Here is a 25,329-nt window from a genome sequence, read left to right on the forward strand (position 1 = left end):
GAATTTTTAAATGATGTGGGGAATAAAAACACTTGATAATGTGATTACTCATTTCCATCTATTGTAACTTCTTTTACTAATTAAAAAAACAAAGCAATCCTAACTTTCCCTTTAAAATGACAGATTTTAAGCTATAAAAACTCAGGAGTACAGTTCTTGAATTATAATAAATAGCTCCATAAAATTGTTAAGTGTTTTACTTCTAGTAAGCACTGAGCTAAACAGCACATAAGGCATTATCAGGAAGTTAGAAACTACAAAACTGAAGTATTCTTACATCAGTGTATACATCATGTATGCCTGCATCTCAAATGCAGAGAAAGATATGATCTTCTTCCCCATTCAAAAGCAGAAGAGCTAACTGGAAAAGATCCAGAAATAGGTAATAAGCATAAACAGAGATGTGGAGGGCTACGAACCATTAAGTAAACAAGACTTTTGCTCTTCAGCCTACAAGATGCAACCACAGAGTGAATACAGTAGAAATCTAAAGTCACAAGTGGCATAGGGAAGATGAATACTATGGTTTTCACAACACAAGAGCCAGAAATTAACACATTACCTGAAGGCAAGCTTGACAAAAACCACACATGCGCCCGCCCCCTCCTCCCACACAAAAGCAGACGTTTTGGTTCTTCACAGATTTAGTTACTTCCAAACATCATGGACACTACCCGTTTACTCAGATTTTAAGAGCAATCAGCTCTTAGAAGGCAAATTCATCACGGGTTATCAAGCAGAAAGGTATTCCCTTGACTCAGGCAGTCCCCAAAACTGCCGGAAAGCAGGCTAGTGTAGGGAAGGGAGTGTCACCCTCCTTGCCTCACCTCCCTCGGGGTCCAGCCGAGGACAGAGTGCCAGGACTCTGTCCCTCTGAGCTGATCGTGCAGGTTCTCCCCTCCATTAAACAGTACGTTCAAAAGCACTATCGAGAGGCCCGGAAGGCGGAGCGAGGCCCCACGCTAACGCAGCGCCCGCAGGCTCGCTCCCCTCCACGGCCGAGGGAGCGGCCCCCCAACCTGCGAGCCCCCCCGGGAGGCCAGCGGCCCCGCAGCCGCCCCGCCGGCACTTCACATCTGCTGAATCAAGACGGGGGGGCGCAGGGTCCCTTGCCCCGGACGAGAAGAAGCGGCGGCGAAGTTCGGGCCCGACGGCGGGGCGGGGGTCCCGGGGAGCCGCCGGCTGCTCCCCCCGCCTAGGCCCCACTACAGGTGGGACCAGCACGCCCACCCCCTACCCCTCCCAGGCCGCTCGTTACCTGAGCGGCGCCTGGCGGCCCCCGGCTGGCGGCTCCGGCTGTCCCCGTGGTCACTGCCCACCGCCCGCCCCTACGAAACCCGCACCGCGTCGCCACCTCCAGCCCCGCGACCGGGCGACGCCATCTTGTCTACCTGCCCTCCGCCTCGACTCGCCCCTCCCCTCCCCCCGGGCGACGCGCTAGCGTCACGTCGCGAGGTCACCTGCCCCCGTCGGCCCAATCGGGAGGTGCTCGCGGTGACGTCACCTCAGCGGGGAGGGGGGGCGGGGCGGGGCGAAGGCGACAGGAGCCCCGCCTTTTTCCGCGAGGGCCGGGGCGGAGGTGGCGGGTGGTGGCGCCGGGGCCTGGGCCTGTCCCCGGCTTCGGCCCTGTCTGGGGGCTGCTCCAGCGCCTCCTGCCCCTCTCCCAGCTGGGCACAGCCACAGGTTCTCCCGGGGATGGATGAAGGTGGCGAGCCGGGCCCAGAGGAGCATTTCGCCCCATACGCCTCAGCCTTTTCCCTCAGCGGCCACGGCTGCCTCGACGCCTGCCCTTGTCCCCTCAGGAGAGACTGCGTGCCCACCCGGCGTGGCTGAGGGGCACTGCCGCCGGCATGCAGCAGAGCACCACGCTTTCCCCCAAGAGCAGCTTTGGCAGCGGGTTTTCAGCCTTTCGAGGGGGCCTTGGTCCGAAAGGGAGGGGTTGTGTCCGAAATGCAGGTGGCAGTCCGTGTGTGTGAGGATGTGGAGAGGGGGATTAATTGTCATAAATCACGACTGAAAACAGCCAAACTAGAATTATCCCTTGGGCTTTTTATCCTCGGGGAAGCTGGAAAGCCTGCGGGGTTCTTTTATAGGTTTTTTTTCAGTTTGGCATTTCACAGCGCCCTTGTCTTTGAGGTTGGTTAGATGAAAACACAAAAAAATGGCATAAAAGGAATGCCTTCTTTATCGGAAAAACAGTATGCTTACTGATTTCATGTGACTTGAGCCACCAGAGGGTTTCAAGGGGTCAGGAGCTGCCTTTATTTACGGTCTACCTGCCCGTCACACGTTTCTCTCTTTTCTCCTCGTCCTTTTTCTCTTCCCTGCAATGTCACTTGCAAAACGGCGATCATTGGGTTTGGGTTGCTCTAATTTTTGCCTCCGTAAGCACAGGGAAAAGTGCGTATGAGCCACGTGGACGCAAGGAAAAGCACGCGTCCCTCCACATCGGTTTTAAAGCGGCACCATGAAATACAAATGTTCCGTACGCCCTTTATCTCCCCTGCAACAGGGGAGCTTCCTGGTGGAACGGAGCACCTCCGCGCCTGAGTACCCGCCTCGCCGCGCACCAAGCAACCTGCACCAGCCCCTCGTAGTCACTCGGGGAAGCCGGGTGATAAAGCCAAGCTGCCTGCTAGCCAAATGGCTTTCCCCCCCGGCGTTGCCCGGCAAGCTTCCGTCGCTCAAAAACAAACGCGAAAAGAAAAGAGCCAGCCTCCGCCTCGCCTCTGCCGGAACCGAGCGGGCCCGGGGAGACCGCCAGCCCCGCCCCAGCCGCCGCCGCCGCCAGGGGGCGCCGCCCCGCCCCGCTGCCTTGGCAACCGCAAAGGGGGCGGGCCAGCTCGCCGCCCTGCCTCCTCCGGTTGCTAGGAAACGAGGCTCTCGGAAGGGGCGGGGGAGCCGCCGCAAAGGTGCGACGCGACTGTCGTAAAAAAGAAAAAAAAAAAAGAGAGAGAGAAAAAATCCCGGGGAAAATGTCGTGAAGCGCGGTCGGCGGGGCTTGCGGCGGAGAGAGTGACCGGGCCCGGCTCCCCGCACTTATATGCCCCGTCCCCCGGCGGCCGCCTCCCCCTCCTGCTCCATGTGGGGTCCGGCCGGGCTCTCGGCCTCTCCTCCTCCTCCTCTTCCTCCTCCTCCTCCTCCTCCTCCTTCTACTATGGCCCGGAAAACAGTTAGCAGGAAGCGGAAAGCGGCGGCGGGTGCCGCCGCGGGGCCCGGGGGGCTCCAGGGGAGCAGGTAGGCCGGGGGGGGGCGGGAACGGGTGTATGGCGGCGGGGCGGGGAAGTCCTTGTCCCCGGTTGGGGGGAACGCGCCGGTGCCCGGCGGGGAGGGGTCACCCTGAGCGGGGGTTACCGTGTCCCGGTGCCCGGTTGGGGCGGGAAAGGAGGGCGGGGAAGGAGGGCGGGGGGTCCCGGTGCCTGGGGAAGGTGTCATGGGGAGGGGGGCGGTGGGGAGGAGTAGTCCCGGCCCCGGTGGCGGGGGGTGTCTGGGTGCGATAGAGCAGGCAGCCCCTCGCCCCGCTTCCTGCCCCGGTGGCGCCGGGGGCTCTCCCGGGTTCCTGCCGCCCCGCCCCGCCCGGCGCTGCCCGCCTTCGGTTGAGCCGTTCGGCCCGTAACCGCCGGGTCCCGGGCTGAGCCCCCGGGCCGACCCCGGGCTGAAAGATGCTGCGGGGCCACCCCAGGCCGGGCCGGAGGAGACCGATGAACGGCGCGGTCGGTATCGGGCGGCCCCCGCGGTGTCACCCCCAAACCTGCCGAGCCGACAGCGGGGGCTGTCGGGGCTGCCCTCTCCTATTTAAAGTGTTTCTCGGCTTCCTTTTGTTTCTATGAGCGTCTGACGTCTCAACGGTGCCGAGCCGGTGTGGGCTGCTTTTAATGTCATCGCAGTGTTACTTCTTTAGTAAATACTTATGTTTAATTTTGTGTTGCTGAAGGCTGTATCAGCATTTCCGAGTTAATCTTCCTGTACAGTAGTCCATAGGTAGTTTGGAAGACTTCAGTATTTTGCTGGGAATATCTTTGAATTTGGAAGGGTCGTGTCTTAAGTTTGTTCTAGTTGCTTTATCTAATTTCCATGCTTCTTTTCCACAGTATGGGTGGGATCACTCAGTTCACAAAAGGAAAAGACTCTCCCCGGTGAAAAGGTCTCTGGTGTACTACCTGAAAGGTAGAGAGGTCCGGATGCAGAATGAGTCCAGCTATCACCGCTTGTTGCACGGATACGCAGCCCAGCAGCTTCCCAGCCTCCTGAAGGAGAGAGAATTTCACCTCGGAACCCTTAATAAAGTGTTTGCCTCCCAGTGGCTGAACCACCGACAAGTGGTGTGTGGGACAAAATGCAACACAGTAAGTGCCACCTCTCTGTTTCTCTTCCCTCTGTTAATTATTCCACCCCCACCCTCAAATGATGCTTACTGTAATCGAAGTATGTAGACTGCCAAGGAAAATATTAGGAAGTAATTAGGAGCGGAGCCAAAATCACATGTAATTAATTTTGAATGAAGGTAATGCTTAACGATGACCTGTTCTCATCTGAAAATATGGCACTGTGCAGATGGCTGCGAACCTGAACGTGAGGCCTGTACCTCTTGCACTATCTGTCTAATCTGCACAGAGTGATTTACATCTGTTTGTGGGATGGAGAGGAACAATGGGGTTGGATCTTTCTCCTTGTCCTGCAAATGGAAAGTTAATGAATGGCACTAGCTTTGCTAAATGGTCACCATCATGCCTGGCAGGAGTTGCTAGTAAGACTCTTTTTTCGTTATGCTCAGTCTTACATGGTTTGGTTTTATGTATGGTTCTGTCCTGATGATTTTGAAAAGTTGCTAGAAAACTAAAAACTATGGTTAAACTCCAGATATTCGTCAGAGTAGCTAGAAATGTTCCAAGCTTAAAAAATGAATTTCAGATCTTCAGGATTATCCTTTGCTTGTTGACTTCGTGATTTTTCACTCCAAATCTGTTTTCAGTGTTCAGGTAGCTTCTCTTGTTTACGTACCTTTATATGCTTCAGCAAAAATTGAAACCTCTTCAAGCTCTTAAAATGATGGTTTGGATTTGAAACATTATAGGGGAATATTAAAATTATGTCCTATGTGATTAATAAATGGAGATCATACTTCTTACGTTATATTCTCTCTGCCGGAGTTAGTAGCCCAACTTCATTGGCTGAGGTTGCAATTTCAGGTATGAAGTTCTGATGGATTCTGATTTAGTGCAAAATCCAATTTGTTCTTTGCAAGTTGGTTAGTGCCACAGAAATGAATCAAGTATTGTAAGGAATGTATAGATCAAGCAGCTCTTAAACTTCAAAGTGTATCAGTTGGTGTGATTGTTTCTTTGCCTCAAGATTTTTTTGCGCCAAGCTGCGCTTAGCGGTCTGACCTGCAAGGGACAGTGGTATTTCTTTTAATTTCAGATGTTCTGTTATTATTCATAGTGATACAGCGGGAGGCTTTCATGCAGTAGCTCTTAAGAAGCAAGGCCTAGCTGTATAACCAAACCAATCTTTTAACAGGAATAAGCCTGAAATAGAATCTCTCTGCCTTCTTTCTCCACATGTGTTCATCACCTCGGCTGGTCATCAGCCAGCACTGTTCATGGAACAGCTTACAGGAGACAAACTCCTGCTGAAACACAAGCTCTCAAAAATCTTGCTTACTCTAGCAAGATGACTGCGTGTTTTATAGAGCTGCAACAATTTTGCTGTGTTCTGTAACTTCTGTAGTTCTAGCGCTGCTGCAGCGAAGATAAATGGGCAAGTGTGTTGTTAATGCAATGTAGCAGAAAATTGTTTGGGGCCAAACAATCATGGAACTGAAGAGGGATTCAACCATATTGTTGTTCCCACTGCATACACTGCAATGAAGTGTATGCTTCCACAGCTAGACTTAACGTTACAGATGGACCCTGTCTTTTATTAAGCAAAATACAACGATTACAAAAGAAGTTACTTCAGCGTTGTGAAAGATTGTATATGAATTACGAATACTGTAATAGCTTGAGCTTGGTTGCTTTGCGTTCACATTTGAACAAGTAGAGTGTTAAACTCTACACTCTAATTATGAGATTTTTCTCTCTCATCTCCTGGGTAAGCAACCTAATAAAGAAGAATTCCTTTGCTGATGCTCATACGCTGAAGTTGTGGCATTTAAGTTGGGAGTAAATCTAAAACAACTTGGTTGACTTCAGTGGGGTTTGCTGCATTGGAGTTGTACATAATTAAAGTTAATGCAACAAAAAAATGTAAACCATAGCAGTTATTTTAATCAAAACTTGAATGTGGCACTGAGAGCTTTTAGCATTTAATTTATAAATTGCCCTTGGCTATGCTGTGCTAGAAGGATTCACTATTTTTAATAACAAAAATACACTCCTGTCATAGAGGAGTAGGTTTGGTTTTAGTCACTTGACAGTACTAGTCACTATAAACACTGAAGAGAATATGGAGCTCTCTGTCAATTCCTCATTTTTATTGAGGCTTATAACTTGTTTAATTATTTGGGGTAACTTTTTATCCTTAAAAATATCCCTGGGTATGATTGTGTATATGAAATAACTTTACTGTTCTCCAATGGATCCTGGTGCTCACAGCTGGCCAGCTATAAGTCAAATATTTGGGTTTGTTAGAGGTGCATGCTTTTTCTGATGGATTTAAAATTAACCTATACAGTCATTCAAGTGTGTAAAAATTCAAACACAATCACCTGGACTTTTCTGAGGCAGGATTCATGTTTGCAAGAATCTCCTTGATCTTGGACGCAATGGGCTTCTTGATGTTTTTCAAATTCAAATGAATGAGGGAGCAAACCTCTGAGAGGTGCAGAAGTTTAGGGTATGTCATGACGGCATCTAAATTACCAAAGGCTGATACTGAGACATCTCAGAAGAAGATGCTGTCTGTAATCAATGTCTTCTGTTCAAGCTTCCTAGAGAAACTTTGAGGCTTATATAGGAGACAAGCTTATGGCAAACAAAAGCACTGAACACGAGATTGTTGAAGTTTTCTTTTTCTTTTTCTTTTTTTACTATTTCAGGAAATGATGAAGAATAAAGCAGCTTCTAAAAAGAAGTTCCAATAATCATTTTGCAGCTTCTTTTGTTCCCTTAGTTCTGTGTATGTGTTCAGGACATAATTCTTTTGCTAATTGTGAAGTTGAGGATGAAAAAATACTAGAGCTGTGAATCATTCCTTAAAGATGAGAAGCTTATTAGTTTCCAGTTGCTTGAGAATATAATTGCCTGGAATCTAATATTTTTGTTTGCCGCCCCGCCCCCCCACCCCCCCGGCAGGCCTGATAGAACTATTTGTGTTTAAAACTTCCTTACTGAATGCTCTCTTCTGTTTTCTCAGGTGGCTTTTCCGAGGCATGAATGGGTTGGTTGCTGAATGCTAGCTGATACCTTTTCTGTCTTTGGTAGATTCATGTGTTGCCTTGGACACCCTGCTGTAAATCACCAGCTCTTGTCTCTTCTTGGAGACTTTATATTTGGTCAAGAGATCCCATGTCTGTTCTGTGCATCTCATACAATTATAACCTACTCTTGTAGTCCTGGGGTTGTAGTGGTGAGAATACAATGCACAGTTACTCTACCATCCGTGAAGATGGACTCTCTATGGGGAAAATTATTTCCACTTGCTTTGCAAGTTAACATATCTTCTGGCTTTGCACATGTAAAGAAGAATCAAGAAGGCTGCTCGTTTCTGATCCCAGGGAGGGAACGAAAAGTCATGCTCCCACAGTTTGTAACTCTACTCAAAGTCCACTGTACAGCGACCGAAACTCAGTGTAAATAAACCTCTGGTGCTTGTAATTGATACTTCCATTCACCTTTTTTTCAGTGGCTTGTGAGTAAATAGCCAGGTGTTGTTTCTTGTCTCAAGAGTATTTGGTTTTCTATCAACTGCATGTGGTACCCATGTCTGTCTTTGGAGTCTGGTAGTTTCTCTGCCAGGTGTGGTGTGGGTCGTTGAGATGCCCTTTAGCACGCAAAGTCTCTCAGTTCTCCATCCTTTGCCATCTGTCGACATGTGTTAACTGTCTGCCAGCCTCCTGAAATCAAACACGGAGGGCAAGACACAAATAAAAACTGACAAATGTGATTTTGGCAGTGAACAAATTCAATGATATCAAAGTGTGTGCCTGTTAGCTAATAGTGCTTCAGAGTTTCATAGCAAGGTGGAGTGCCTGATTGCATGGTCTTGTCTCTGGAAATGCGAATTCAGAGTCAGTCAACTTGCTGGCTGCTTTTATGGCTGCTCACTTCTCAGATGGTTTCTTTATATTTCGGATTGTTTCTCTTTGGACCCTTTCAAGGAGGATGCGTAAGGCCATTACCCACTTGCGTCGCCTGTACTGCACAAACTGTGAGTAGGTTTTGTGCTAAGATTAGTGCGTGTTCTGATCTCCACTGGAAAGGAGACATACCGGTTTGATAGCTTAGTCTTTAAAGAGTCCATGTTTCTTTGGGGCTTGGCATATATTAGTAAATCTGTACTGCCATAGAACGGAAGAACCTTATGCCAAGCGTTTTATGAACATAGAAAAGAGAGACGTTTACAATCTGAATAAAAGGCAAGACTGAGAACTGGGAAAAATCAAACAGTGTTGCTCAGTCTGACCAGCAATGGTATTGGTGTAATGACACTGTACGCATTGTCTTGCTTTTGTTGTTTTGTTAGTAAAAAACAAATTTGAAGGAGAACAATGATGTCATTTTCCAGCTTGGCTGAGAGTGAAATTTTTGTGACCAGCTTCAGCTGGTCTGGAGTTGTGCTGTTGCAGAACGGGATGTTCCCACCTGCTCATTCTTGCTGGTGCTGATGTGTGCGTGGCTGGGGAGTCAGTGGGGTCAGCTTGCTGCTTTGTGTTCAGACAAGTTTTCTTGTAGGGTTGGTTTTCACCAAAGGCAGAGATATGATCCAGCTGACCTTGTAGCTACTTGAGCACTAGTTGCTGTCACAAAGGTGGTGAGACTGGGTGCGTGAGGAGGAAGCACATGGATTCTCAAAGATTGGCTTAAGCCAATTGTGAAACTTCATCGCAATTGATTCTCTCTTAGTGACTATTTTTAGCAAGGCAATGTGTTTATCTTAGGTTTCTTTCAAATGTTAGTATGAATGACAAGAATGTGCCTGTGATTTCTGAGAGCAGTATGTGAAGAGCTGGGGCACAGAGCATATTGTGAGCACTTCTTGCGTGAAGAATAAGCAGTCTCTTTCATGCATGTTCTTTGTGTCTTGTAAATCTACATCCATCGGCTTGTGTAATAAAAGCATGCTTTGTACGATCAACTAAAAGATAGGGCTGCCTGTTCATCTGCTGTTCTGTGTGCAGGGGCAGCAGCGGAGGACATGAGAGAGTCTACGTGCTGCCTTGAAATGGCGTTTCATAGGCCTCTTTTTTAATCTTGCTGTATAAAGTCAATGCTTTCAGTTAAAGATGCATGGGAAGGGCACTTACCTTGAATGAATTGGTAACTTTGGTTGTTTTTTTTTTTTCCCCCCCTAAACTGTTGTGTCTGAAAGGCAGGTCAAAAAATGGAAGTAGACTTGACAGAAGAGCCTGGCAAGCTGTTCTGCTCTCAGTATTGTATATAAGAGAAAGATGGATTTTGTAGTTCAGACTCTGGTCCTCAGATACTCGATTCCCTTCCACAGTCTTTACTTTTGGCAAATTGATTAATGAAGTTCCTTAGTTGATGAAGTGGGGTAGTTTCTCGATTAACTTGGTCATAAGCAGTTTGAAAAGGGGACAGCCACGTCGTAATTGTATGGGAGTCATTTGCCAAAATGACTTCTCGCCACTTGGGCAAAGCAAAAGAAAAATAAGCATACAGCTAGTAGTCTCATGGGGTGTGAAAAGTAGGGCCAGATCATAAAGATTCATGGCTATCACAAGTGTGGTACCTAGCCATGGCTGTCTGCCTTGATCCTCGAGTGATAGCACTGTTACAAGCTGTACATCTGAACTGCTTTAAGAAAAAAAAAAAAAAGAAGAGGGAAGATGGATTTCTCTGTCACGTCATCCAGCCTGTTTCGTTGTTAGAACAAGGTTGTCCTGCAGAGAACAGGATAGCTGAGTCTGCTCTGTTTCTCACAGGTGAAGTGTGGTCCTTGGACTTCAGGTAGATGGCCAAAGCAATCCTGCCTTGGTAAATCCTGGATGTTATTTGGCACGCTAATGGCTGACACGCACACGTTCTACTAGGAGGAAGAACAAAATTACGTGCAAAGCTTAAAATCAAGGGACAAATATGGACAGTTCACTGTTTGGAGGTTGATGGGGGTTTACTGCATCCAGGAAAAGTTTTTGGGACTGGTTTTTAGTTTCTATATAATGAGCAGCTGGAAAAGGAATTTCTATTCCTGCTTGAGATAAAGAAAAATATAAATGTATAGTTCAGCTATCAGGACTTTGTCGAGACTCTTAGAGTCCCGGCTGCTTTGGAGTTATTTGCAGATGTACTTATTTCAAGAGTAGCAAAGGTACCAGTTTGCTTGGAAGAAGTAGGCCAATTTCTGTTTTTTCTTCAAATTTATGTCATTGTGTGCTGTGGTTTTGGCTGCACTTGATTGAAAGCAGTCAATGTCTTTGTACTTTATTTACTGTAGTGTCTTTAAAACTCTTAAAACAGTATTCAAATTTTCTGCATTCTTAGCTGGGTGCCTATCTAATTTCTTAAGATTTCTCCCTTTTTGGCTTCAGAAGTGTCTAACAACTGTTTGGCTTCTCTTGGCTTCTGTTTGCTGGATTTACAGAGAAGATTTCTTGGCAATCAGTGGCGCAGCTTGCAAGTGTGAGCTTCTGGCTTCCTGTCCTGCCCCAGGTGATGCAAGAGTCCTAGCATATGCAGAAGTGCTTGCTTATTTTATTCTAGGGAGGTGGTGGTTGTTTTTAAACTACCCGTAGTGTGCTAAGTTCCTTACCAAGCAAGGGGAGAAGTTACTGCTTAGAACTTTACAGCTGAAACTACAAAGCCAGTCCCTTAACTGTGTGAAGTTTCTTGCCCGAGGAGCGGTTGCTGTTCTGGTTACAGTAATACTGTGCAACTGGAGGAGAAAAGTGAGGAAATGACAACGCAATTCAAGGGCTGATGATGGATTTGAGTTGGGTATGAGTAGGTGAAAGCACTGCAAGATATATATCCTCTTGCTGCTTCTGAGAATATCTTAATTTGCAAACTTGTTACAGGAAAATGATGTTGAGGTTGAAGATCCAGGGCAGAAATGTGAGGGTCTGATGCTTCAGCATTGTGTGTTTCCACGTTCTTTACCTTTTCAGCCCAATTAGTTTAGAGTTTAGCTAAAGGAATTGTGCATTCGAGTAAGTCTTTATTAACCTCGTATCAAACACGGATATACGACAGTGGTGTCAGCATGGAGAATGTGAAGGGTTTTTAATTTCAGTCCTCATACCTGTTGAGATGCTCTTCGAAGTGTGAATCTCTTACAGCTGAAGCACGATTTTCCTGAGTCCGTGGACATCCTGAGGTGTGGATGCGTCTTCCTAATTAGCACTTCTGGTGCCAGCTTTAGGACCTGCAGATGACACCTGCAAGCCTTAATCTTAGGAACTTAATGTTGATTTTGTGGGTTTTTTCAGTAGTTGAAGGAGGATAGGGGAGGGAATTGGGCGTTTCTGCTGGAAGGAAATACTGAGGAGGAAAAGAGGATATGTACTTATAGGGGAAGGACAAGGGAGGATGAGAGGAGAGGGAATTACTGGTCCTGATCCTGCAGTGTTGGTGTTAATTTTCAGGGACGTGGTTAGGGCAGAGGGGCTGATGTGTGCATCATGTATTTACCAGCTGTCTCAGGCAGTGAACTGCATTGTAAGGCTTGGGAGAAGTGAGGAGTGCCTCCCTCCTACTCAGCTGCACTTCAGCTGTTGCCTGACCCCACACCTGCATGCAAAATAAAGAACTAAACATGAAAACTCAGTCCCTGTAGGAACAGTCGTCTGTTTGTGCAAGACTGCTGCCTACAGAGGAAGATCAGTTGCGGGTTGAAGGTGATGCATAATTCTAGACACAACACACAAAGAGCAATGAATGGATTTCAGCTTTCTCTGTAGAATGAGTTTAACATACCATACTTTATCAGGTTTTGATTCGACATTAGTATTCTGCTAGTTCAGTACATCAAGAATCATAGATATTCTGCTAAATTTTCTTGGTTTTTTTAATGCTTATTAAAGAAGAGATCTACAGTCTGTGAGAGTTTACCAAAAGCAACTTGTATGAATAACTTCTCTCTGAGAATGCCTGGATTTCTCTTCTGTCCTTCTAGAAATGTCTGACAAAGGAACAATTTCCTTGAGATGTGTATTTTTTAAATTGCATTGAGTTTTCTTTTTTCTTTGTTGTCGTTTTCTTCTGCATCTTCAGTTCACTTCCAGAGGCTTTGAGACAATGTTCTTTGGTTATAGAAGGAACAAACTTAAGGGGCGGGAGGGGTGGTGGTGGAATTTAATTATAATCCTGGGCTGTGATTCTACATCACTTTCCTTAGTGCCGAGTCAGCTTCAGATCCTCCATTTCCTTGCTTCACTCATGTTCCCTCACAGGGCTCTGTCCCCTCTGTTATACCTATTTGACTGTTAGTGCAGCTGCCCTCTGAACAACATCTGTGAAATGATCGAGCACAAGAGCCTCCCAAATGAAAGTGCACTTTGGCAGGCGATGTAAACCTTTGTTCTGGTTTAGATTGTAACCCTATGGTCGTATATGTTTGAACTGACATAACTCTGGGTATAATGTCTGTTTGAAGAGTTGTAAAGGCTTTATAACTGAGTTTTCTGCCAGGGGACAGTGACATAGAGCTCCAATTTCTAGTGTTTTTGCGGGATGAGGTCTGTAGCTAGATATCTTTTTTTAGATGTTCGCACTGGCAGTACTATATTTAGTTACTATTTTCTGTGTATCACCAGAAAATAAACTCCAATTATATAAATTGATAAAGTGTCAGTTTGCCAAAGCCAAAACTTCACGGTAAGTGTATTATCTGGGAGGCAGGAGGCTTGTGCTAAGCCCCCTGGGGCTTACTGGCTGTTTTGAAGTGGGTCTCTTTCTCACTGTGGTACAGGGAAACTGAAAAACAATATTGTTTTGTCATGGTATTGAACAGGGAAAAGAGTTTGATTCAAGGGTTTTGTTAAATGGGAAACCTCCCGTGACAAATTTCTCTCTTCTCTCTTCCATTGCTGTGAAAACCAAATGGGATGATTGAAATAAAACCCACTGTAATTAAGTTAGTTTACTTGTTTTAAGAAGGAATTTATGCATTTTTCAGCCATACTTGCAGCATTTGTGGATTCCAACTTGAAAAGAATGTCAATTCAAAATAGGGAGGCTATTTGACAATCTTGGTTTTTCTTATCTGTTCGATGATGACTTACATCTGTTTTTTTCCCCAGTTATTTGTGGTAGATGTCCAGACTGGTCAAATTACCAAGATTCCTATTCTGAAAGATCGTGAACCTGGCATGGTGAACCAGCAGGGATGTGGTATTCATGCCATTGAGCTCAACCCCTCGAGGACCCTTCTGGCCACAGGTGGAGACAACCCCAACAGTCTTGCAATTTATCGTCTGCCTACACTCGATCCTGTCTGTGTGGGAGATGTAAGTGGGAGTATTTGGGGAAAGTTTATTCTGTCACTTACAAGAATTACTACTTTGAAGTGCCTAATGTCAGTGCAAGGTTAAGATTTGGGAGTCTTGTAGTGGAGAGTGAATTTCTGAAAGCTTGAAAACATTCCTGATCAAGTTATCTTTTTTGACAAGATATCTTAAATATGAGTGAGTACACAAACATGTGAGACGATTCTCAGGGTTCCGAGTCAGATTTCTTCTTCCTCACCCTCATTCAGGTCTACTTCAGATTACTTTTAAGCACTGAAAATGTAATAAAATCCTAAATGTTAAAGTCTAATTGTGGTGACAACCTCTGAAACTAGTTTTAGTGAGAAAAGCTCTTTTGAAAAATTGAAAAGATGATATAAGTTGTTCAAATTTTCCCCTTCTCCAGTGCAGCTTATGTATGTATTATTCCAGAGGTGAAACTTGGCTTTGAGGATTAGTTCTAACCCACTGGCTTATGGCAGTTTGATAGACTCTGGTCCTGCTTATATTTCTGAAACATCATGAGACCTTTTTAAAATAGCCAGTCTTAAAAAGAAAAAAGGCTGAAATGAGTAGAGTGGTGTCCTGTAAGCACTTCTCTCTCATTTCTCCTTTTTCTTCAGGACTTCACATAGACGTTAACTACAACAGCAGAGGTCAGGTCAGAGTTTCTGCAGTAGCAGATAACCAGCTGCAGAAAGGCTCGACTCTGAAGATTTGTATAACTTGCTGTGCATTTGCGTGCTGCTGTGACTTGGCAGCTTTTCGAACAGAACTAGAGCCTTAGGGTCTTTTTTCCCCCACAGGTTTCTCACATGCTAAAGAAAAGATTCTTGAAGTAATAGTCTTGAAAAATTAATCTGTAGGTCATATATTGTAAACATAAGATTTTGGTTACTTTTTATAGTAGGGATGTGCATTTGAGGAAATAAAAGTATGTAGCTACTTTACAGAAGTAGAGAGTGCTGCTTGCAAAATGGAACATCTAAGTCCTTAGAATTGTGATCGGTTTGTCCTTGGTCAGAGACACTTGGTTGCTCTCTATTGATTATACACTTCAAAGTAAAAAAAATTTAAAATTACTGTTCTGTGCTTAAACTGCTCCAGCTTGATACTGGAATCTTATCTGTATGTTTTTAATGTAGGTCTGTCCTTCTGAGTTTGTACTAAAAATCGAAGTGAAGAATACTTGTCTGCTTTGAGACTACTCTAGAGTATAATGGCACAGAAAAAATCTCTTTTTTCTTTTAGGATGGGCATAAGGACTGGATATTTTCAATTGCATGGATCAGTGATACTATGGCTGTTTCTGGTAAAGTCAATTTTTTCTCTTTTTTTTTTTTTTTTTTTCCTTTTTCCCCCATCTTCTCCAGAATTTTATACTGATGTACAGCACTTGATAGGTCTTAGGGAAGCACCTTTATCAGGGCATTTGAAACCACTTGGAACTACCTTGGCTATTTAAACCCTTCTTGGTCTTAGTACAGTGCTTCACATTATTTTATTTGTAGGGCCCTGGTCTAGATTTGATTTTTCTAGTATCAGAGGGAATATTACTGATTTTCCAGTAGGTGTTGCCATGAGAGGATCTCTAAACACAGTGAGTTACAGGGAAGGATTCCACACAAGGAGAATAATTTCAAGAGGGGTGTTGGTTATCAGTTAGTAACTTAGGAATACAGCAGAGCAATATCAGTTTCCTGAAATCCTATGAAAGACTAATTAATGAAAACTCTGTTTTGTCAAGCTATCAGTACAGTTGTGTGTGTGTGTGTATATATATATATGCACATATACTATGGCAGTTAATACAGAAGGCTGTAATAGAAAAGGTCAGTTATTGACTTTTTAGTGACTAGTTGGATAATCAGTGTAACTTCATAAAGTATTATTTACTTTGGTAAAGGCAGCAATACTAATGCTGTTGCATTAATTTAGTAGTTTACTGTCTTTCTATTCTGACAGGGTGTAGTATTCTGTACAAGGAGGTGTCAAACTGCAGGTGACAGAAAATCATAAGTCTCATAAAAATCAAATACTTGAATTGTTAGTTCAGTAAGATTCCCCCCCCCCCCAAACCAAACCAAAAAACTAATCCTGGAATTTGATTTTGAATTTAATATAACAGTTGATCCTTGCAAGTCTCCAACCCAAGTATCTGCATTAAAAAAACATTGTCAGCTAGTAAGCGTGAAGAGAACAGCAGAGATGATTACAGATATCCAAGGGAAAGATAGGGACCCACTGGAATAGAGGCACAGCATGTGAGATTGAACTGTGTTGCTCTCAATGTTTTCTGCGTGCTCAAGGGTGGAGGTCTGAGTAGAAGACGGCCATGTTCTCTGTTGTATGATACTTACAGCAGGATGCAGGTTCTAGTCTCCAGACCTGAGACACCACGGAAACTTGTTGAAAGCAATTAGCAAGTGTGATTGCTAAACTGAGTTCTTCAAAACTTCACTGATGATCCTAATCAGGAGAAAACAGAGACAACTAACTTCTGACGTTGTTTTAATCTTAGAGATTTCAATTACATCTGTATCTGAAAGTGTGGAGCAGAAATATTTGAACTCCAAACATTGAGGTTGTAGCAAATACCTTTATCTGAATTAAGAAACTAAATGTGTATTTTTTTTTAGTTTCTTGGGGCAGGTTAAATGTCACAGGAAGGAAAAAGGGCATTTGGTCCCGTGGCAGATCACACTGATCATACCGCCTGAGGTTAGAGATTTGGCAGTATACTTTCTCACTGCTGTCAAAACTGTTGTTTCGAGTACAAAGAGGACCAGGGGCTTGATTATTCCTCTTGCTTGTGTTAACTTGAACAAGAAGAAGGCAGGGCTGTGCTTCTAAAACCTGCAGCAGTGTATTTCAGTAGTCCTTAAGCATAAAATTAAACTCTTGACTGTTGCATCAGTCCACTCAGTTGTACTGGCTGGACAAAAAGATTTCCATGGCAAAAGCTTCAGATGGGATGAATAATTCCCAGGATGGCATGAGCCTAGGGTACCAAATGATATTGTCTTTGGCTTCAGGGCTAACCAGTTGAACAACATACATTGACTTTTTCCCCTGCTAGGGCTATTAAAAGGGACAGCTTCCTCCTAAAGTATGTCGGGATGTTTAGAAATTCTACTGCTGAGCGTTCAGCCTCCATAACAAACAAGGTGGTGCCATTAAAAACCATCAGCATGTAAATTGAGTGGCAGGATTTTGTGTCATGGGCTGCCTGCTGCTATGCAAGTGCCATTAGGAAGCTCCTTTTGTATTTGGCTGTAGTGGGTGATAGTGGCAAATGACTGAATCCATCTGTGAGGGGGCAAAGCCATCTCTGCTGTGCTGGACCACCTGTATTGCAACAAGATGTTTTGCTTGACTGTCTTTGCAGCTTATTCCCTATGATGTACCCAAGACTATAAATTTAATAGTCTGATGTAGATATTTGATCTTTTCAGGCATCTTCATTATGCATTCCCTGTGAGAGAAGGAGGGATGTATTTTTGACATTATGTAGGGAAGAAACTGAGGTACATATCAAATCTGTCAAAGCTGACTTAGATGGAAGTGAATTGCCTAAACACCAGAAGGGATGGATATAGGGCCTTAGATTAAGCCTGTGTTGATCTATGAACCAAAGACGTCCAGCTTTCTTCATCCAGTATTGTTACTCTTATTGATTCATATTTTGGATTAATGCCTTCAAATTCAGAAAAATAAAATGAGTTCTTGCTTGTTCAACCTCCGTTCCTATGTTACGTTCTTTAAACAAGAAGTTGCACAGGTTTTAGCAAAATAATTTTAAAAATAGATTTCATCCGAATTGGTACAAATTGTGGTTTAAAATAGCTGTTTCTGTTCAGTTCACAAATGTGTGTGTAGATATCCATAAGCATGCTGGTAGAAATCAAATGAACCCAAATTGGCATAAACCTAAATGAGTTTTCTTGGAGATTTTTGTATTGGCTTAACAGACTGTCAGTCTCAGCCTTGGTAAGCCAGGCTGAACATGCAGGCTATTCAGTCACCTCTGAGTTTATTCTACGTGTGAATCTCTAATGGTAATTGTTGTACAGGATTGTGTTTTTTGATGCATCCTAATGAGTTTGAAAACAGATGAGGTGATCTAGCTGCTTGGAAACCATGTAGACAAACCAGTTGACCGTGAGTTCATAATGTTATGAACTTTACAGCTCAGTAAAATCACGTTTTTGTTAATAATAATTAATCTATAGGCACCAACAGTGTGTTCAGTTAGATTAAATTAATAGTATCCTTTCTTTCTTTCAGACCCTATTGTTTATTCCTTTTTTACAAAGGGGAGTTATGTATATGTGAAGCGGACTATTTATTTATGGACTATTTATTCAGGTTCCCGGGATGGTTCGATGGGTCTCTGGGAAGTCACAGAGGATGTGTTGTCCAAAAGCGATGCCAGGCATAATCTCTCTCAAGTTCCTGTCTATGCCCACATAACACACAGGGCTCTGAAGGATATCCCCAAGGAGAACACGAATCCTGACAACTGCAAAGTCCGAGCATTGGCTTTCAACAATAAGAACAAGGTCAGTAAGATAAGCAAGACAGTTGAGAAGTCCTAAAACTGTCCATATGTATTAGAAAAAGAAAAAAGTGATCTAAATAAAAAATACCAGAGAAGCAACCTAGTATTTTTTTCCCTGATCCTTTTGCATCCTTATATGAGATGGTAGTCTTCATCTGCTGAGTCTGCTTCTGCCCCAAGGGAATGGAGAAGTCCAGTAGGAAAAAAAAAAAGATATCTTTCAGAAGGAACAGTTTTCCTGTGGGTTTGATTTCAGACTTGCATCGTAAGAGGGGGAGACTGAGAATGTTTACAAGAAGCAGATAAAGCATCAAAACATATCTTGATGCTTGAACCCCACTCTTGAGTGCTCTTGCTGCTCTCCTTCCCCGTTCATGAAGACAGCTAACATTCAGGCAGTTCCTGTTTTGATGGCTGAATCGTTACTGGATTGCTCAGCAAGTGAGGTGACTGACTCACAGGGCAGGCACCAGTGCTTGCTTTGGTGTTATTTTGTTGGCGTTTGACGAACAGTAGATGTTAACCTCCCCATGCTAATCTCTTGTTATTACTAGTGGGAGTAGCAATTCATCCTCCACTACTTTTCTTTCTGCCCTCAAAGAACAGAGAAGGTCTGAAGCAAAGGTGGGTGTGCTTTCAGAAGCACGGTGCTCCTGTGGGCTTTATTTTTCATTATAGCTGTTAATTACTCCTCTGTGATGGAGACTTCATATAGCTTTTTCAATAGAGTAGTGCCTGGAAAGAAATGTTTGCTTCAGGGTCAGAATCAGTGTGGGAGCTGCTGAAAAGAATTGTCAGCTCTAGCTTGTGCTGTCTAATAATTCATTATTTGATTGTCTAACAAGATCTATACTTTTGAAGGTTATTTTTGGTTATTTACTGTTTTATTAATTCTTGTTCTACCTGGCACCTTTGTGCTGCATTGCGTTGTATCAAGATCAGTATAAAATGAAAACTTATCTTGATAAGCATGTACAGGATTATGGATGAGTTCAATCCAGAGTATGCAGCCTGCCTAGCAGAGAGTGTGAGTTTGTAAGGACATCTATAATACAGAAACTAAGTCTTTTACTTTTTTTTTATAGGAGCTGGGAGCTGTGTCCCTAGATGGGTATTTTCATCTTTGGAAAGCAGAGCACACACTATCAAAGGTGCTTTTCTGTTCGTTGGTGTTAAATTTCAAAAATTGCCTAGCAGTTAAGGCTGTTCACTATTCTTCATCTCCTTTAAATGCTTAAAGAAAGAGCAGCAGTGTTTCTAAAACACTTAAAATCTTTATGTGAAATGAAATGTCCTAAAAATTAGAACTTGAGGAGAGAAACTCCCCACTCCCCTTATTTTGGAGGGTGGGAAGTGCTCTTAACTTTCTGCCAGTTCTGGGGAGCTGAAGTGAACAATTGCGTAGAGTATGATGGATACTTGATTAGCAGAGTTCATAAAGGAAGTTGCACTTACTTAAGTGTAATTGCAGATCACACCCAGACATATTTATGCTAGTATATGAGGTAAGCTTTTTTGGCTGAGAGCTGATGTCTGTGTAGATGTGCTGAAGAAATAACAGCAGCTTAGAAAAATGTAAAGCCATTTACCAAAATGTCCATTGTTCTTTGCATAATACTTGGCTTCAGCCTTTATCATCTCAGTTTGGTTCAGATAAGGCATCCCATCTCCTTCAGGTTTTTTTCCCTGGATCAGGCTGTTGCTTTTCTCTTAAAGTTCTGTTTTTGTGGTGAACTTATTTTTTAGCTGCATTTTGTTTTTTTTCACTGCAGCTTCCTTGAATGTAGCTTACAGAATTGTTTTATTAACATCTTGCTCTTTTCTCATAACGGCGTTGATTTTTATTTCTTCTGTTTCCAGTTACTTTCCACAAAGTTGCCATACTGCAGGGAGAATGTGTGTTTGGCTTATGGTCAGGAGTGGTCAGTGTATGCAGTAGGATCACAGGCACATGTCTCCTTTCTGGATCCCAGGCAGCCTTCTCACAATGTTAAATCCGTCTGCTCCAAAGAACGAGGCAGTGGTAAGAAACTTGTCAAAGGGTGCTTCAAATGGTTTGCTTGCAAAAGTAGCTATTAAGACTGCAGTAAGATAAGCTTTTAATAAATGGGAAGGGTTTTTCACATGATAGACTAAATCATTAATAGTAATGTGGGTTTTCCTTTTATGGCAGCATTCCTTGAGCAACCAACAAACCAAACGTAGAAGCAACTCTGAAATCTAATGATAGACAACGTTAGTGCTTTTATGATCAACTAAATTGTACACCATCCAAACATTACTGAACTTTTAAAAGTGTGCATTTTACTTCTACTTATTTTTTACTGTGCTTTATTCTGTTTTACTTAATCTCAAAGCAAATCCAGTCTTTGTACCACTATTAATACTGTCTATTCTTGCATTTTTCCCTGGGAATGGAAAAAAAGCATGTTGTCTGCTCTGTGCTATCATATTGGGAGCCTGTGCTGTGGGTGAATGCTTGCTTTGTAATTTTAAAGCCATGAGTGAGACTCTTAATTTTCAATGTGTATTTATTTGCTTTAAATATACAAAAGCTCACTGTTTAAAAAAAAAAAAAAAAGTTTGCAGATTTGAGTGCTGTTTTCCTTTTCTGATGTGGATGCATTATGTCCAATTGAACCTTACACCAGGGCCAAGTGTGAGGGCTTGCAGGGTGCATGGTCCCATAAGCTTCTTCCTAGACTCTTTATTTTCGAGCATGAGAAGGCACTGTGCTGTGATGCCCATTTTAAACCATATTAATCCCAGACTAATAAGTTGCAGTCCTTATTTATCTTGGCTCTAGGCATCCACCTCTTCATTGGGCAAGTTATCAAAAGAGAATGCATGTAGGCAAGGATTAGGAAGGTTTTATTTATGTGGTTACTGGAGTCTGAATGGAGCTGTCTAGATAAATGTCAGGGTCTGCTTCTTTCAGAGATGGAGAAGTTTCTATAATATGAGAAAAGGTGCTTCACCAGCTTGTGTTGTCACCTGAATGTGTTAACAGCAACAGCCTTTGTCCTGACCCACTGTCAGTGAGGGCTCTGGAGGGGTCCTGACAGCGTCACCCTTCAGTATCATAGGGAAGAAATACCAGGTCACTGGAGTGTGGTGCCAGTGCAGCTGGTGGCTGAAAGCTTCTGCCTTGAGTATGTGATCATCCCTGCTGGGGCGTTGATCTATGTGTAGGTAGTATCTCTGGGGCATCTCCAGTTCATGTCTGGAGAAAGCATTTGTTCAATGCTGTTTTCTGTTCTGCATAGTAGGCGGATCTTTTTTCTGGCACGGTGGTGAAGGCACTTAAGCAATATTAATTCCCAAGATAACGAGTGTTTCAACTTTCTATTGATCTGACTGGGACTTGGAGCGGTGCAGCACCTCTAGAAATTAGGCTCTTTATTGATTTGCGGACTAAAATCTGGGTTGACTTTTCAGTACTTTGAAGTGTTACCTGAATGTGCTTTCAACTTCCAAATGCACCTGCTGAACGTGGTAAGTCCACATTAACTTCAGATCATTAGTGTTGTATACAAAAGCAGGTCAGAGAAAGGTTGTTGCTTAGCAAGACTGGAACTGGGGCTGATTTTTACCTAGTGTAACCCTGTCTGCTCTACATGAGAAGGTACCTAATGCTTTTTAGTGCATCTTGTAATGTTGCTTTTCTTAGCAGCTGTACAGGGAAGTGCAGGCCCTGGCTCTAGTTCTTGATCTGCGAGAGCAACTGCTTTCTGCTTGAGTGGCATGCAGTGCGGTGTCATGTACCCTTGACTTTATATCCTGCAGGCAACAATGTTAATGTAGTGGACAGAGCTTGCACGGTGCAGACTCTGCTCCTTGTGTAGGACACGCTACTGCGTCTTCATTTACTTCTGGGATTTGTAGAGCCTCCCTGCCTCTCAGGAGTGAGACTCAATTTGCTGACCCAAATAGTCCAGGTCCACAGGTGGTAGAGTGCTGGCTATGTTGGAGAGCTTACTGTGATCAGTTCTATGCACAGGTTGTGCTTTTAGTTTGATGGGAATGATTAATCTGAGGTACTTCAGCCCCTTAGGAACCAATTTGAAGTGCTGTGCTGGAAAGCCTGTTCTAAACATCATCTTAGTAGTGGGTACATCACGGATTCCTTCTGTTAATTTTTTTGATTGGAGAAAGATCACATTCGTTCTGTATTTTATAGCTTTTTATTAATAAATTGCACTGAAAAGTATGTGTCATCTGCTTTCATACTCCATCACCTCTTTCTGTTAAGTGTTCTGCTGGGTTGCTTGTCAAGAGCACTTTTGGAGCAAACATAAGAGGAGGTCCCTCTTGTGCCTTTCTCCTCTTATCCAAGTGACTGCTCTTGCTGATTGGAGAGGGCTGAAAGCTTTCTGCATGTATTTGCCAGAGCCAGGCCCTTGTAATGGGCATGGGGAGCTGTCTCCAACTTGCTCAGATGCATTTGTAGTTCTCTGAATTAACGTGGAGATTCTTACATGAGTCTGGTAAATCTAATTCAGCAGGTATGAGACTTGCATGGTGGTTTCCCACCTATTAAGCCTGCAGCCAAGACTTCATCTCACATCTGGACCACAATGATGTGGCCTTGCCTGTTCTAAGCGTGTGTCACAGATGCTGGTGGCTGTGGATATAACATCAGGTTGCAGAGGTGAAGGATGAGGATGTGTTTCTAGTTAGGACTCTGTACAAAGGGAAAGGGGAAACTCCCTGGCTGCATCCACACCTCTCGGATGTCTGCTGTCACGTGTACTGCTGGGTGTATTCCAGTATGTTACAAGTTTTGTGACGTTCAGTCCCACTTAGTGCGGTGACAGCAGTTGGCATGTGGATGTAGCTGGCACAACTCACTCTTTTCCCCTCCTGTTTGAACACGTGTTTAGGCTGTAATTCAATGGTACTTCAAAGAGGGCTTAAAAGCTCTAGGGTTTGTAACCTGGCATCATGTTGTGCAGGAAGGAAAAGCACAGACATAGTGGGATTTAATCTGCGTAGAAGAGTTGTTTGGGGTAGAGTGCTTACACAGAACAAACCTTTTGCACAATAAATAGCAATGAGATGACAGGACATTTTGCAAATTGCAAATTCCTGCATACAGAATCTTCCCAAGACTATTTCCAAGGGATCCTTGTTTAGCTGAGGCTTCAGATTAGATTTTGTGAAAACAAAATATCCTCTTTTACTCAATCTGATGGCATAACTGAATTGTGCTAGAATGTTTTGTTTGGACTGGAAACTTGCTGTAGCTTCCCATGTACTGGTTGAACATGGTGGTGTTTAGGTTGCAGGGTTCCTAGCCTGTTTTCATTGCTGGGTGAAGTGCTAAAAGTGCCCCCTACAAAGAATAAGATGTGCTTGTGTGAGAATATTTGAGCGGAGATAGCTTCAAAATTATTTAAGAGCCTGATCTATCTTAGCAGTAAAGTGACTAGCGATTATTATGGTTATACTTGCTTGCAGCTAGCCTATTGATCAGCAAAATGCACTTGGTGGCAGCTGGGCCAGTAATTCTTCTCACGTGGTCACTTATTGCAGCTTGGCAGGTAGCTAGATAGGGTGTGAGCTCATGGAGGAAGCCAATGTGGTGGTCTTTCCTGTGTCTGCTGCCACATACTCGCTCATGGCGTGTTCACTTAGAGGCTTGTGGCAGACAGAACAAAGCTGTTCTTGGTCCTAAGTGGCTTATGATCTTTGCTTATCTGGCAGAGCTGGGGCCTGCTGAGAATGAAGCTTCTTATGGTGCACCATCAGTGTAGCTGATGGCCTCAGAGGAGAAGGGAAGTAGTATATATAATTCAAGCTGCTGTTTCAATAGCATCAATGGGATTTGTCTGCACTGCTCCATAGCAGTGGGGAAATGTGTTGTGGAGAATACTAGTGGTTAGTTCCTCTTAAAGAAAATATTAGACATCAAGCAGCAGCACTGCAGAGCCAAAGCATCCATCTTCCTTACTGTGTTGTATGTACCTTCTCTGTTTGACAGGTATTCGATCGGTGAGCTTCTACGAGCACATCATCACAGTGGGAACAGGGCAAGGTTCCTTATTGTTTTACGATATCAGAGCCCAGAGGTTCCTGGATGAAAAGCCCCCACGTGCCTGCTATGGACAGAAGCAGAAATTAGGAGGAAGTGAAATTTTGAAGTTGACTACTGGGAAAGGCTGGCTGGTGAGTAGCTTGTAGCTGTAGGAGACCCTTTACACAGGAGTGCCGTAGGGCTCTAGAACCGGTTCTTTTTATAGTAATGGGAGCTATTGTATGAAATGCATCCCAGCGAAACAGTGATCATGTAACTGATAACTGTAATCATGGAAAGCAAGAAGTGCTGCAGAATTGCTTACTACAAAAGCTTTATGAAAGGGTATTGAAGGTTAGTTGCTTGAGTGTAAGGCATACTGACTACTGTTCTTATGCACTGATTCATAAATGAACTAGATTTTGTATCTTTATACTTTTGAATGTAATCTAACTTCTAGTTTTCAGAACCTCAAACACAAAATACATTGTCTTCCTTTAAAACCGTGCTACTCTAACATGGTACTCAAAGTAAGAGAGATTTAATTGTGTGCAATTTTAGAAACTGTGGCTTCCTGAAGTAATGCCATGGCAGGCACTTGAGTTCAATTTCCTGTATGTTATCATAAAGCAGTTAATGGCTTTGTCTAACTTCTCTCCATATCTTTTGTATCATTGTGATGTAACTTTAAAAACTAATGAAACTTGGTATCTTCCCTACCCTTCACCTTACCCCCTCCAATGTTTGGCCCAAATGTCCTCAGAAAAAGCTTCAGGACAACTCTGGTATCTTCAAGTTGATCTGTCTGAAGCTTCAGGGAATATTAACAGAAAAGATCCCTTTTTAGGCTCTGGAAGCTACCTTCTGCTTTTGTGAAACAAGGTTTTGGGTTTGTTTGGCAACAATAACAATCTAAACTTTCCTTTAACAGAATCATGATGAAACCTGGAGGAATTATTTTTCTGACATAAATTTCTTCCCAAATGCTGTTTACACGCACTGCTACGACTCGTCTGGAACGAAACTCTTTGTGGCAGGAGGCCCCCTTCCATCAGGACTTCATGGGAATTACGCTGGTCTCTGGAGCTAATGATAACTCTTTATAAACGCTGATCTTTACACAGA

At 43.6% G+C, this 25,329-nt stretch overlaps 2 protein-coding genes across 3 annotated transcripts in view; one reads left to right on the forward strand and one right to left on the reverse strand.

Annotated features, from left to right (window-relative positions):
- Positions 1 to 1,309, reverse strand: part of UBAP1 (ubiquitin associated protein 1) — a 36,142-nt gene extending 34,833 nt beyond the window's left edge. For both annotated transcript variants that reach the window (XM_050913531.1, XM_050913530.1), the window contains exon 1: positions 1,259 to 1,309. The gene's annotated coding sequence lies outside the window, so the exon portion shown is untranslated. The remainder of the gene's footprint in view (positions 1 to 1,258) is intronic.
- A 1,769-nt stretch (positions 1,310 to 3,078) lies between these two features.
- On the forward strand, positions 3,079 to 25,329 carry DCAF12 (DDB1 and CUL4 associated factor 12). Its single transcript, XM_050912869.1, has 9 exons — positions 3,079 to 3,218; positions 4,075 to 4,346; positions 13,421 to 13,627; positions 14,879 to 14,939; positions 17,996 to 18,189; positions 19,274 to 19,339; positions 20,049 to 20,211; positions 24,172 to 24,356; positions 25,136 to 25,329. The coding sequence occupies exons 1-9, from the start codon at positions 3,083 to 3,085 to the stop codon at positions 25,292 to 25,294; spliced, it is 1,443 nt and encodes a 480-aa protein (XP_050768826.1). The 5' UTR covers positions 3,079 to 3,082; the 3' UTR covers positions 25,295 to 25,329.

Source organism: Gymnogyps californianus, chromosome Z (assembly GCF_018139145.2).
Source record: "Gymnogyps californianus isolate 813 chromosome Z, ASM1813914v2, whole genome shotgun sequence".
Lineage (NCBI taxonomy): Eukaryota > Metazoa > Chordata > Aves > Accipitriformes > Cathartidae > Gymnogyps > Gymnogyps californianus.

What these genes read in the sequence shown, in the direction of transcription:
- DCAF12 (XM_050912869.1), top strand. Translation starts at nt 3,083, where the DNA reads ATGTGGGGTCCGGCCGGGCTCTCGGCCTCTCCTCCTCCTCCTCTTCCT. An exon ending in GGGTGCCGCCGCGGGGCCCG is followed by an intron (nt 3,219 to 4,074) that starts GGGGGCTCCAGG and finishes TATCTAATTTCC; the next exon opens with ATGCTTCTTTTCCACAGTAT. An exon ending in GTGGGACAAAATGCAACACA is followed by an intron (nt 4,347 to 13,420) that starts GTAAGTGCCACC and finishes TTTTTTCCCCAG; the next exon opens with TTATTTGTGGTAGATGTCCA.